At 52.5% G+C, this 12,052-nt stretch overlaps 3 protein-coding genes across 7 annotated transcripts in view; 1 reads left to right on the top strand and 2 right to left on the bottom strand.

Annotated features, from left to right (window-relative positions):
- Positions 1-921, bottom strand: part of Smim6 (small integral membrane protein 6) — a 5,322-nt gene extending 4,401 nt beyond the window's left edge. The window contains exon 1 of the mRNA XM_026780524.1: positions 881-921. Within this exon, the coding sequence (XP_026636325.1) occupies positions 881-921 (41 nt within the window). The remainder of the gene's footprint in view (positions 1-880) is intronic.
- Positions 1-12,052, top strand: part of Recql5 (RecQ like helicase 5) — a 40,341-nt gene that overhangs the window by 22,635 nt on the left and 5,654 nt on the right. The gene's annotated exons all lie outside the window — the stretch shown is intronic.
- Smim5 (small integral membrane protein 5) lies at positions 3,467-10,885 on the bottom strand. Of its 2 annotated transcripts, XM_026780257.1 has the most exons (3): positions 6,766-7,604; positions 4,376-4,522; positions 3,467-4,014 (listed from the first exon to the last, which is right to left on the bottom strand). In XM_026780257.1, exons 1-3 carry the CDS (start codon positions 6,776-6,778, stop codon positions 3,905-3,907), a joined length of 270 nt encoding a protein of 89 aa, XP_026636058.1. In that variant the 5' UTR covers positions 6,779-7,604; the 3' UTR covers positions 3,467-3,904. The 2 variants fall into 2 exon arrangements, 1 of the variants encoding a protein (XP_026636058.1); XR_003377127.1 differs by lacking the exon at positions 6,766-7,604 and adding an exon at positions 9,724-10,885 and having other exon boundaries at positions 3,467-4,522.

The raw sequence follows: 12,052 nt of genomic DNA, 5'->3' as shown, positions 1-12,052 counted from the left end.
AAAAAAAAAAAAAAGAGGGGGCTGGAGAGATGGCTCAGCGGTTAAGAGCATTGCCTGCTCTTTCAAAGGTCCTGAGTTCAATTCCAAGCAACCACATGGTGGCTCACAACCATCTGTAATGAGATCTGGTGCCCTCTTCTGGCCTGCAGGCATACACACAGACAGTATATAACATAATAAAATAAATAAATAAATAAATAAATAAATATTTAAAAAATATGAAAAAAAAATAAAATAAAAGAGGGTTAGGGACAGCATTCCCTGTCATGGAACAGGGTGCAAAGAGGAGGAAAACATTTTTAGAACAAAGTTAATTTGTGCACATATTTTATGATATTAAATTTGTACTACTCATTTGTGTCACATTTCACAAAACTTGTGTGTGCTCTGTGCTCTGCCAGCATTGCTGACGTGATTCTCACCTTGATTTTTAGTTTGTAACAAGGCATAAAATTCAGGCAGTGAACCAGGCAGCTCCTCATCCTCCTGAGGGACTAAGATCAGACATTGGTAGAGCAGAGGCCATGTGGGAGGGAGGGCCATGAGGAAGCTGGTGAGGCCTGCGGTAGCCTCCGTGCACTACGATGGCTTGTTCTTGCCTGGCATAGGGCAGTTACATCAGTGGGACCTTCCCTAAGCTTGAAGTAGTCCACCCTGTGCTGCTGCTGTGGTTACCAGCTGCCATCTGACAGCTCAGATCTGCAGTGACCATTTCTGTTTCCCACGCCTGCTTCCTCCCCAGTGAAGGTGGCCTAGGTCTGCCATCCCAGCGTGTGCCAGGCTGCAGTTGGTTAGCTTATAGGATGGACTGACCTAGCATGGGATAGGAAGGTGCAAGCGAACTGGGTACTTAGACTATGTCCAGGGTTGTCCTTGGTACCTTCTACTCTGGAGCTGAACTAGGTGTCCAGGATTGTTCATGGTACCCTCAGCTAGACTAGGAACCAGAATCTTTTCTAGCAAAGAAGGGTCCTCAACCTTAGCCTTCCTACAGGAAGACTATTCCTGATGCTAATGAAATCCTGCTTAAAGAAGATTCTGGAAGGAACTGGGCTGCTGTTCCTGAACTGAGGGCTTCGAGGGACCTCCTGTGAGGTGCTGGAGTGAAAAATGCAGGTTTCCACTCCTTCCACTACCCCCGAGCTTCTCTTCAGATAGCTGGGTGTGTGTGGGCTTTCCACCCACTCCACAGAAGCAATCTTGAGACAGAGTTTGGGTGTGGGTGTGTGGATGTAGGGTTGGCTAATGGAGATAATGGGGTCAACACCTCTGCCTTGTGTCCCAGAGGCCTCAAGCCCTAGGTGTGGTGAGCAGGGAATTGGAGCCAGACAGGCTGGACCCAGAGCTGGCTTTGCCACATTTTAGCTGGCTGCACCGAGGCTGATCTCCATCCTCTGTCAACCAAGATAATAAAGGACTGAAGCACCACAACGGTTAAGTGAATTTATCTGCAACAGAATGCTCAGGACAAAAGTGGGGTGTGGTGGGCCATGCCTGGAATCCCAGCACTCCAGAGGCAGAGGACAGCCCTGAGCTAGGTGCATACTGACTTCCAGCCAGAGCCACTTAGTGAGATTGTTTTAAAAAAGAGAAGATTTAAAAAAAAAAAAAAAGCCCCAAGCAAGTGAGGCACATTACATGTAATCCTCACACTTAAGAGACTAAGGCAGGGGCGCGGTGAATTGGAACCTAGCTTAAGACAACTTCTAGGTCTGGGTTGTGCTTCAGGGGCAGAGCACTTGCCTAGTGCAGTCTTCTGGGCTTCATTCCCAGCACCATTACATTGTTTATAAGATTTATGTGTTTATTATGTATACAGTGTTCTGTCTGCACGTATGCCTGCAGGCCAGAAGAGGGCACCAGATATCTCATTACAGATGGTTGTGAGCCACCACGTGGTTGCTGGGAATTGAACTCAGGACCTCTGGAAGACCAGCCAGTGCTCTTAAACACTGAGCCATCTTTCCAGCCTCCCCCATTAAAATTCTTTTAAAGGCAACACAGCATGGCCTAGTCCTCTGAATTTTAACTGTCTTTATTAGCATCATTCAGGTTTTCTTGTTGGTTTGGTATTTTTTGTTTTGTTTTGTTTTTGTTTTTGATACAAATTTTTTGTTGTTGTTCATTTGTTGTTGTTTTTAACAAGCAGTGATTGGTGCTTTGCCTGCATGTATTTCTGTGTGAGGGTGTCAGATTTCCTGTACCTGGAGTAACAGACAGTAAACTGCCAAGTAGATGCTGAGAATTGAACCCAGGTGCTCTTAACCGATGAGCCATCTCTCCAGCCCCAAGAAGGGGTCTTAAGTAGTAGCCCTGGCCGACCTGGAACTCAGAGAGGTCCACCTGCTTCTGCCCCTCAGAGTGCTGGGATTAAAGACGTGTTTGACTCTGAATTCCAGTTTTAGGGGCCGAGGACAGGTGGTTTCTTAGATTTCTTTTTCTTTGTTTGGAAACACCTCCTTTCTTGGTTTCAATAACCCAAACCTGTCAGGCAAGTCTGTGGCCACCAGGTAGTCAAACCAGCTAGCAAGAATTCCTGTCGGCCTTCCTGCTTGTATGGCCTAGGCTGCCAGCTGGAGGTGGCAGGGGCTGACTTCCCTTACTGTCTGTGACCTGTTTTCAAGGCAGGCTGAACTCTGCTCCCAGGCAAGCAGAATGTGTGCTGCGCAGACTTAGGTGACAGAAGTGGGAGCAATTGGAGCCAGTCCTGGCCTTGTTCCATGTATGGAGACTTACGTGTCTGCCCCTCTGCACGATTCGTGTTTTGGTTTGTAGCTGTGTGTCTAGAAGACAGTAACCCGCAGGGAGGGTGGCATGGCTGCATTTCAGCAGCACCCTTCTTTAACGTGGGTCCACTGTGCTCTGGGCTAGCCCGTTCAGAGGGGCTAATAATGGCAGTTGGTAATTGGGGAGCTTCTGAAGCATGTCTAGCACTGGGCTAGACTTGGGCTGTCTGCTTTACGCTCCTAGCATACCGCGGGAAGCAGGTGCCAGGGTTAGTCCATCTCATCAGAAGGAAGCCTAGCTTGAAGGGATTGTCAGCTGAGGTTGTGAGCACTCAGATAGGGACAGGGCCGAAGGGTCGGGGTACAACAGCCTGAAGAGATGTGGGAGGACCCAGTGACCTGGAGGTGCTAGTGTGGGGGATACAGACAGCAGGAAATATTCGTGGCATTCCTGGGCTCGGCGCCTGTTCTAGGACATCGGCCTCCATCACTCAACAGAGTGGGACTCTGGAAGCAGCCCTGTTAGAAGCAATGTTGCCAGTGGCCCTGCACTGGTCCCGCGTGTGGCATTGATGTCTCTGTGGCCTTCCTTCCTGTGTGATTTCCCAGCCTTCGTGGGCACACCAAGGGCAGTAGCCTGGAAAGAAAGTCAGTCATTGGCCGTGCCCCTAGAGCTCTGACACTGTCCTGATACAGAGCCACCTGCGCATAAATATACATAGCCAAACACTTCGTAAACATGGAACCAAAAAAGCTTTACTTGGAAGTAAGCAAATTTCAGCTAGAATACTGACCTGTTCCCTCCCCTTCAGACGGAGGCTTGGAGTTTAGTAAATTGCAAAGTCCCTGATCAGTTTACTTCTCTTTGGCATAAATCAGCAGAGCTTAAGGGCCAGCCTCCCCACAGCCATGAGCTGTTCAAAGTATGGGGCTCCTCAAAAGTACAGCAGAAGCCCTCAACGTTTTCCTGGGCTTTCCAAACAGTTGACTCCTCTAAGCGCTGGTGTCCATCGGCAGGTTGAGCAACACTTGTTTCCTTGTAAGTCTCCAGATGTCTACCCTGTCTGTCACCTGGACAGTGCCAGAACTCAGTGCCAGAAGTGGCCAGGATGATAGTCTGTGTCACAGTTTGGGAAGGCTTCTGTCCCGCTTCTCCTGGGTCATCATACTGCTGTCCCTCATCTGGGTTTTACGGGTTGCACGAGGATCTTCGTGCGTCTCCTGTCGGGGCAGCAGCAGCGCACACAGCAGCAGCTGCAGGCCAGCAGCATCAGCAGCAGGACCGTAGCTAAAGGGAGAGGATGGTCCAGGGCTGAAGAGCTAGGGGAGGAAGGGATGCCCACCCTCCTTCCAAAGGATCTGCCCCCCGTCCCCCAGTCTGGAGCAGTGGTTACAAAGACCAGAGTGGCTGACAGGGTCCTGTCTGACTCTTGCTCCACTGCCCAAGCCTGACTCCTTTCAGTTTGTGATTGATACCCGGTGGTATCCAGCACTGCCTAGCAACTCCCTTAGCTTTCCCTGGGACACCGCTTTCCCTATTTCCCAACCTTCCAGCCAGCACCATGGCGTGGTCTCCCGATTACCAGGAAGAGCCCATAGGACACTGAGGGGACGGGGCTAAAGGGCCAGAGGCCAGGTGCCCCACTTGCCTGTGAAAAGAAGGATGATAGAGAAGGCCACCAGCTCCACGGGATCAGCCTGGGGCAGTCCTTGCAGCTTCAGCAGCAGCCTCTCACCCACAGAGCGAATCTCCTCCTTAAAGTCTGCGGCTGCCATGTTGCTAGGGCTCCTGTGTTCTGTAACAGACAGAGCACTGTAGAGTCCCTGTGGAACTGCTCACGAGCTGGGAGGTAGCTCTAGGGAAGCAGCCTCTCCCACCATAGCCTGCAGAACAGGTTTGTCAGTCTCAGCCCTGCACCTCTGGTGGATCCCAGGCAGAGGGAGACAGGCAGTCAGGGAACTCTGCTCAATGGTAGGGTAGCCCTCAGCCCACACTTGGTGGGAGCTGCCCAGGGCCAGTGCACCCTGTGACAGATGTGACCCAGAGAGCCTTTGAGAGGCCACCAGATGGCCGCAGCCGATGACGGTTCACCTACCCATTCAGATGGGGCTCGGCTCTTGCATTCCTTTGTCTTGAGACACAAATAGCAGGTTTGACTGGGGTGCCCCAGCTGACACAGCTCCCCAGCCAGCCTCTGGGTCACTCAGCATTTTGGTACCTCCCCAAGATGGCCTTAGGGTGGCAAGACAGGCCTCAGGATTCTGTGTGGGAGGGGAATCAGACTCCAGGAACAGGTTTATGGGGACTGTAGCAGAATCAGCTATAGGCAAAAACTGAGGGAGGGGTTGTCCCTTGAAGGATATGATGCTGAGTCCCTGAGGACTCTCCTCTGCTACCAAGCCACTTTCTTTACTCTTAAGAAGGGGCTATCAGCCAGGCGATGGTGGTGCACGCCTTTAATCCCAGCACTCGGGAGGCAGAGGCAGGCAGATCTCTGTGAGTTCGAGACCAGCCTGGTCTACAAGAGCTAGTTCCAGGACAGGCTCCAAAACCACAGAGAAACCCTGTCTCGAAAAAAAAAAAAAAAAGAAGGGGCTATCATTCAGATGGGAGCAGGAGTTCTAGGACTAGGTAGGTCAGCCAGCTCTTCCCCTCCTGGAGTGCTGGGCCTGTTCTAACCAGAGAAGGCCTAACTGGAGTCAGGCTGGCCACGGCTTCCACAGAGGGCCTGGACAAAGCTCTCGACTGAGTTCCTTGGTGGAGCCTTTGAGCTTCAGCTCTTGTGAGTGAGAAGGAACTGGGACAGCCTTGTGCCAAAGCATCCAAACTGGTTCTTCCTGAGGGATGGGGGTAGGGGACCAGGCGCTTGTGTCTTTGTTGATTGTCATGTTGGCCCTGGTCTCAACCAGGCAGGTCCCCTCCGCTGTGGTCTGTGAGACTGGTCACTTCCAGCATTCCTGCCTGCACACAGCAGGCCTAAACTCCCATGAAGGTCATGGGACAGGGTCATCCTACATGCAGGCTCTCTGCCCTTGTGCTGTGCAGTCTCTGCCTGAGTCTCTGAGAATGAGAGGCCCTGGCTGCCCTCAGCTGCCCATAGTAGGAGGCCAAGCCCTGGCTGGCTGCCCTTCTTCCCCTAACAGTTCTTCAGGACCTAGATCACAGCTGCCAGCTGCTGGATTTCCTCTCTGTGAAGCGCACGGTGCCTTCTCTGAGTTTGTTCACGTTTTGTCATTTTTGTGCTCCTAGGGAATGGGCTCCAGGGCAAGTCCTGTACCACAGAGCTGCATCCCCAGCCTGTGGCGACTTCTCTAACCTCATACGCCCTTTATAGAAATGGGTTTTTATTTGCTTGCTTTTCGAGACAAGGTTTCTTTGTGTAGCAGCCCTGGCTGTTCTGGAACTCGCTCTGTAGACCAGGCTGGCCTCAAACTCAGAGATCCTCCTGCCTCCACCTCCCAAGATGGGATTAAAGGCATCTGTCACCACCTTGCTATTTACCCCTCCCCCTCTTATGCGATGGACAGGCTCTTTATCTCTGTGTTGTTGAGATGAGAGGCCTTTGGGAGAGGCCTTTGGGAGGGGAACTTTTCTCTGGGTGGGGACTGACTGGGCCAGGGAAGTCAAGGATGGACCCAGCCCATGCACCACCTACTTACTACCCATGCACTGTTTATGGAGGCCCATTTCAGCTGAGCCCGAGTCACGGACCATAGCTCTTTAGAAACCCGTGAGCTGTGCACACTCAATACCACCTCTTACGAGCCGGGGGCATCAATTTTATCAGTTCCTCACTACCACAGTGGGGCACTCCAGACTTTTTGAGAACTGCACTGTTATCTGTCACTAAAATGAGTAGATCTGTGTGTCCTGCTGATGTGAACATAAGAACATTCCTTCTGGTCAGGCCAAAGGCACTGCAGCTAGGGTGTGCTTGCAAAAGTGATCCATCCACTCTCCTGTCTGGGACCTCTGCAGCATTCCCACCCCACAGAAGTGATATGCATATGGTTCAGAACCCGGGCTGCTGCCTCTCACCCTCCCTCTTCATCTGTGTTTGGGCTGGCTTGTTCAGCCTGGCTGGCACTGTGCCCACATTGCCTCACGAGCCCAATGGAGACACTCCTTAAAAGCAGAAGCGGGCAGGAGGTTGGTGGTCAGGAGAGCTTTCTGTGTACCACACCCAAAGACCTAGAGAGAGACTCAGGGATTAGGGGGGATGAGGCACCTGCTTGTCAGGGTTGGCAGGTTTGGGACCCTAGGTCTAGCTGGAAGGTCTCAATGTCCAGTTTCCAGTGGCTCAGGGTCGGACCTGCTGCGCAGGGAGGTCAGAATTTGTTGGTCTAAAGTTCCAGCTAGCAGTTAGTTACTTTCAGCTTCTCTCACTCTTCCCTGCACTCTGCTTGACTTGCGAAGTTGGAGAACTGCAGACTCCTGCCCGCTACAGCTGAGCTCTGCTCTGCTAGAACACCTCGTGTGGACAGCCACGTAGCTGTGCCTAGGCTTTCCATAGGCAGCCTACTGGAAACTAGGTGGGACCTGTCCACCATGCCATGGGGGCTGCCTGCCAGGTCTTGCCTTTTACCAGCAGACGTGGGGCTGCTAGGTATGGCTCTCTGCCCTCAAAGGGCCGAAGAGGAACTCTTTGCTTGGCAGTTGATAATTTTGTTATTTTAAGCTCTGACCAACAGAACAAGCACATGACGGGGGAAGGGGGGCAAAGGGGTCTTGTTCTCCAAAGAGGAAAGAGGCGCATTCCGGCAGCTCCCCAGGCATCTTCCCAGTGGGCTATTTAAAGCAGGGCCAACAGATGCCTGGTGCCCAGTATAACCAATGGTTATTAGGTAACCTTGTTCCCCAGCTGTGGTCAAGGGGAGTGGGAGCCCTGGGGCTGGATAACCCCCGAAGTTAACAGAGCAGAGCTACTGGTAATTGTGTGTTTCCTGGACTTTCTATCCCAGGTTTACCCACTTCTTTCTCAACCATATGTTTCAATCAAGAACATGGGGACTAATCCGAGTCACGGCACCAAAAAGAAAAAAAGAACATGGGGACTAGAGAGAGTCTCTTAATGCCATCTTCAGTAGAGGAAGTGGTAGCTTCCCGTGGAGAACAGCCCTGACTGCCCCTGGGTCCACCTGTTGCCCAGGCTGCCTGATAGCACTTGGAATCTTTGGAGGATGCTCCCAGCTGGGTTACAGGCAATGGTCAGGGAGAGCTAGCACAGCAGAAGGAAACTGGCCGGGCTGGGGGACTGACTAGCATTCCTTGTATGACAGGTGGCTTTGAGGTTCTTGCTGTAGAGTAAGCGACTGTCCTGTAGGCCAGACAACTGCAGCTTGGTTGGTCCCACAGTGTCTCCACTTCCTCATTGTAAACCTGATAGTTAGCCCCAGCTGCCATGTGCACAGGGCCGGCAGTGTGTCTCTGCCTGATAAGCAGGGTCATTTGTCACTGATGGCTCGCAGCCCCAAAGGGCATCTTGTACACTGTCGTTTTGTCATGGTGGGTCCTGCAGCATATCGTCTTGTTTGAGAAGCATCCTGAATGAGGTATAACCGGTAGATGTGCGAGAGAGATCTGAGGGTTCCAGCGGCCTGACCAGTAGGGCGGAGATGTCCACTCTGTGCCATGCTGAGTGTCTGAGCGACTCCATCTCTGTAGGGCTTCAGTTTGAAATCAGAAATGGGTGGTCCTGCTGCCCTGGCCCCCGGGCTTCCCAGAACAGGGGGAGCTCTGGTGGCCGGTAGAACGGGGGGGGGGGGAGCTTTGGTGTCCGGTAGAACAGGGGTAGCTCTGGTGGCCGGTAGAAATTAAGCGAGCTCCTCAATCTGCATTCATAAGTCTGGGCTTCCCTTTTGACTCAGGGACTACAGAAGCTAGGGTTTTGTGGGTGCCGGTCACCCTCCTGCCTCTGGGGTCCAGTGGCTAACAGCTCACTGCCATGCCCCCTTCACCTTTCCTGATGTGCTGTCCCCATTGTGACTTTAGTCCCCTCCATGCTCCACTTCTCACTAGTACCATGGGAGTTAGGTTCCCAGCCCTGCACAGGCCAAAGCCCACTCCCTCTGCTGAGCCTAGAAACTGGGCTTTCTCCTTGCCTTCCAAACCTGGATGATGTTTCTCTTTCTTTCCTACTGGATAACAGCTTGTTTGCTTTGGAAGGAACATCTCTGGGGGACTTGAACCCTGGTGTGAGGACAGAAGGCAGGAGGGGTGAGCAGCTTCCCTGCCCAGGAAGGCTGTGCTTGTGCTGTCCAAAGAAAGAACCAAAGAACGTCCCAGGGTCGCCATTCCAGTGGTGTGGCATGGAGTAGAATCCTGGGGTCATCCCCAGCCTCATCTGCGTAGTCACCATCTCCCCTCAGCCATGGGTTTAGAATCAGGCATGCATGTCTCATATTCGGTTTTCAGAGATCATGGCCAAAGGAGGACCCAGGGGATCCCCAGAACCTAATTGGGTACGGAGACTCCTCCCTGGGCTAATCCTGAGCCGGAAATGTAGCAATGAGCAGGTCAGAGCCCCAGAAGATGAGGAGGCTGCTGCTCTCGTCTGGACCCCAAGTAGGCAGTTCTGCTCCAGGTTCGTCTCGGTCCTGGGGCTGGGGCCTGTGAGCCGGCTAGGCAACCTTGTCCTGAGCCTTGAGGAACAGGGAGAGCTCAGTCCTTGGGCAGATGGAGGCTCAGTGGGTATGAGGCTCTATTTTAAGCTCACTGAATAGAAAAGACTTGATGTGTCAAGTCAGCAGCCCCCCAGCTCCCTGCTATACACAGTAAGTGGCAGGACACCCCCTCCGCTAGTGCTCTGACCCAAAGGAAGAAAGAGCTCAGGTGTGTATACAGGAGGTGACTTAGTTCCCGGTAGGACAGTGGCCCAATGTATTCCCCCGAAATGTTCCTCTCTGAGCTCATGGTAAGTTGTAGGAGATACGAGACACTGACTGCCCATTCCCTCCTCTTCTGCACCCTGTTACCTCTGTGGCCTGTGTCACTTACCTGGGAGCTCAGATATTGGGGAGCCAAGAAGAGGTACCCCAAGAAGAGAGCAGTTATGTGCTTCCTCTCAGTCCTTTGCCGCCACCTTTGCCGGCTTCACCAGCGCTGCGCTTTCCTGCCCACGGCTTCTCACTCAGACACCTCTTAGAGGAGCTCTTGGCTGCTGACAGCCAGCTGCTGTCCAGCTTCGGCTTTTTTGTTGTTGGTTGCCCTGGAGATCTAGGTGTCATATTACCATTGTGAGGCGGAGCCAGAGGAGCCCTTCCCTGAGGGTTTCATACTTCACATCCAGTGCCTTCCCTGCCCAGGAGGTCCACTCTACTCTCAGGATCCCCAAAACGGCTCCCTCACTTACTCCTCCCCTGCTCTGTCCTGCCCCGCCCGAGGGCTGGGCTAATAAGTGGTTGGCTGTGGTTCCCTGTGGAAATAACCCCAAGGGGCTCAGTCTGAGGTTGCTGGGGGAAGAGAAGGGAGTATCTCCCTCTTGAGCACCCCACCACCCTCTGGATGACCTTTTTGGCTTGTGTTCCTGACCACCCCAGTCTGTCTCATGGGCCACTCCCTAGCTGCTCCCTCTGGCCTCTCCCAGGAAGAAAAATAGAAGCTATGGGGCCACCCAAGCAAGCCAGCGAGCTTTGCACTCGCCCTCTGGTGGGCACTTCTGCTGCTCAGTACCCAGAGGATCCTAAATACCTTAAAAGTAGCCTGCTTGTTTTGAGGAGAGGCTTGTTTTGATGGAAGGCCTAACAGAAAGGACAGTGGGACAGTGGTCTCATTCTGCCTAGCTGGCTCCACACATTAACGATTGACTGTCGTGCACCCAGCAGACCAGGCTGCAGGGGAGAAACTGACCTCAGCCCTGCAGTCAATGGAGGCCTTTGAATCTGAGCACAGAACCCCAGTGAGTCAGAGCTGGGGGGCAGGGTGTCAGCAACCGTATGGCCACAGCACCAGAGACAGGACAGGCCACCTCTGTACAGCAACAGTCTTGAGCAGAGGGAAGGAACTGTTGCCATATATTCAGTGTTAGTGGAGCTGCAGGAGCGCCCAGTGGCTGCCTCTGCTGGCTCCTTCCTGCTGCTTTTGTCACTTGGCTTCGGGGACCCTGCTGCTTCTTTCTTATTTTTATTTTTTTAAAGATTTATTTATTGAGCCCGGCGGTGGTGGCACACGCCTTTAATCCCAGCATTCAGGAGGCAGAGGCAGGTGGATCTCTGTGAGTTTGAGGCCAGCCTGGTCTAGAAGAGCTAGTTCCAGGACAGGAACCAAAAAGCTACAGAGAAACCCTGTCTCAAAAAAAAAATCAAAAAAAAAAAGATTTATTTATTATGTGTACAGTGTACTGCCTGCATGTATGCCTGCAGTCCAGAAGAGAACACCAGACCTCATTACAGATGGTTGTGAGGCACCTTGTGGTTGCTGGGAATTGAACTCAAAACCTCTGGAAAAGCAGTCTTAACTTCTGAGCCATCTCTCCAGCCCCCAAGGGACCCTGCTTCTTTAGGGGCTTGTGTTCCAACTGGCTGCTCTCTGGGGTCAGATCCCCAGACAGTACTCAAACTAAGATGAACTCTGTTAGAGGCAATTTTTGCCAGCTCTTCTTGTCTTTAGACTGGGCACTCAGACAGCCCTGCCTCTGGTGTCTTTCTCTCTGCTTCCTCAACCTCGTACCACACCCCTAGCAGTAGACTGTCTGGTAAGGACCCTAGAACAGTGGCCGGCCACTCCCAGGGCCTCAGCTGGGGTCAGAAAACAGACCGAACTTCTTGCACCAGACAGAATGGTTATCCCAAGGGGAACATCTGGGAGTAGGTGAGAGGGGACGCTCTAGTGGGGCTGTGTCTCCCTGACTGGCTGGGTTCAACAGTGACTAGGCATGATAGCCACTCTCAGAACTGCTGTCTCTAGGACAGTGGTTCTCAACCTTCTGAACACTGAGACCCTTTAATACTTGTGGTGACCCCAACCATAAAATTATTTTCATTGCTGCTTCATAACTGCAATGTTGCTACTTTCATGAATCAAAATGTAATATCTGTTTCTGATGGTCTTAGGTGACCCCTCTGAAAAGATCACTGAAGCCCCAAAGGGATTGCGACCCATGGGTTGAGAACTGCCACTCTGGGAGCCGTGCCAGGGGCAGCCCTTGGCCTGGAGCAAAAGGGCTCATGGTAGGGGGCCAGGGGGAGCTAGAGATCTCTAAGGAAAGATCAGATGTGCTCACTCCTGCGACCCCAGGACTGGGGAATCTGAAGCGTGTGTTCAAGGCCACCCTGAGCTATAGTGAGACCCCAGCTTAAGAAACAACAACAAGCCGGGCGATGGTGGC

The sequence above is a fragment of the Microtus ochrogaster genome, chromosome 7 (genome assembly GCF_000317375.1).
Source record: "Microtus ochrogaster isolate Prairie Vole_2 chromosome 7, MicOch1.0, whole genome shotgun sequence".
In the NCBI taxonomy this organism is placed as follows: Eukaryota; Metazoa; Chordata; class Mammalia; order Rodentia; family Cricetidae; genus Microtus; species Microtus ochrogaster.
Note: the sequence above shows the minus strand (reverse complement) of the source record. Positions and strands in the feature narration are given on the sequence as shown.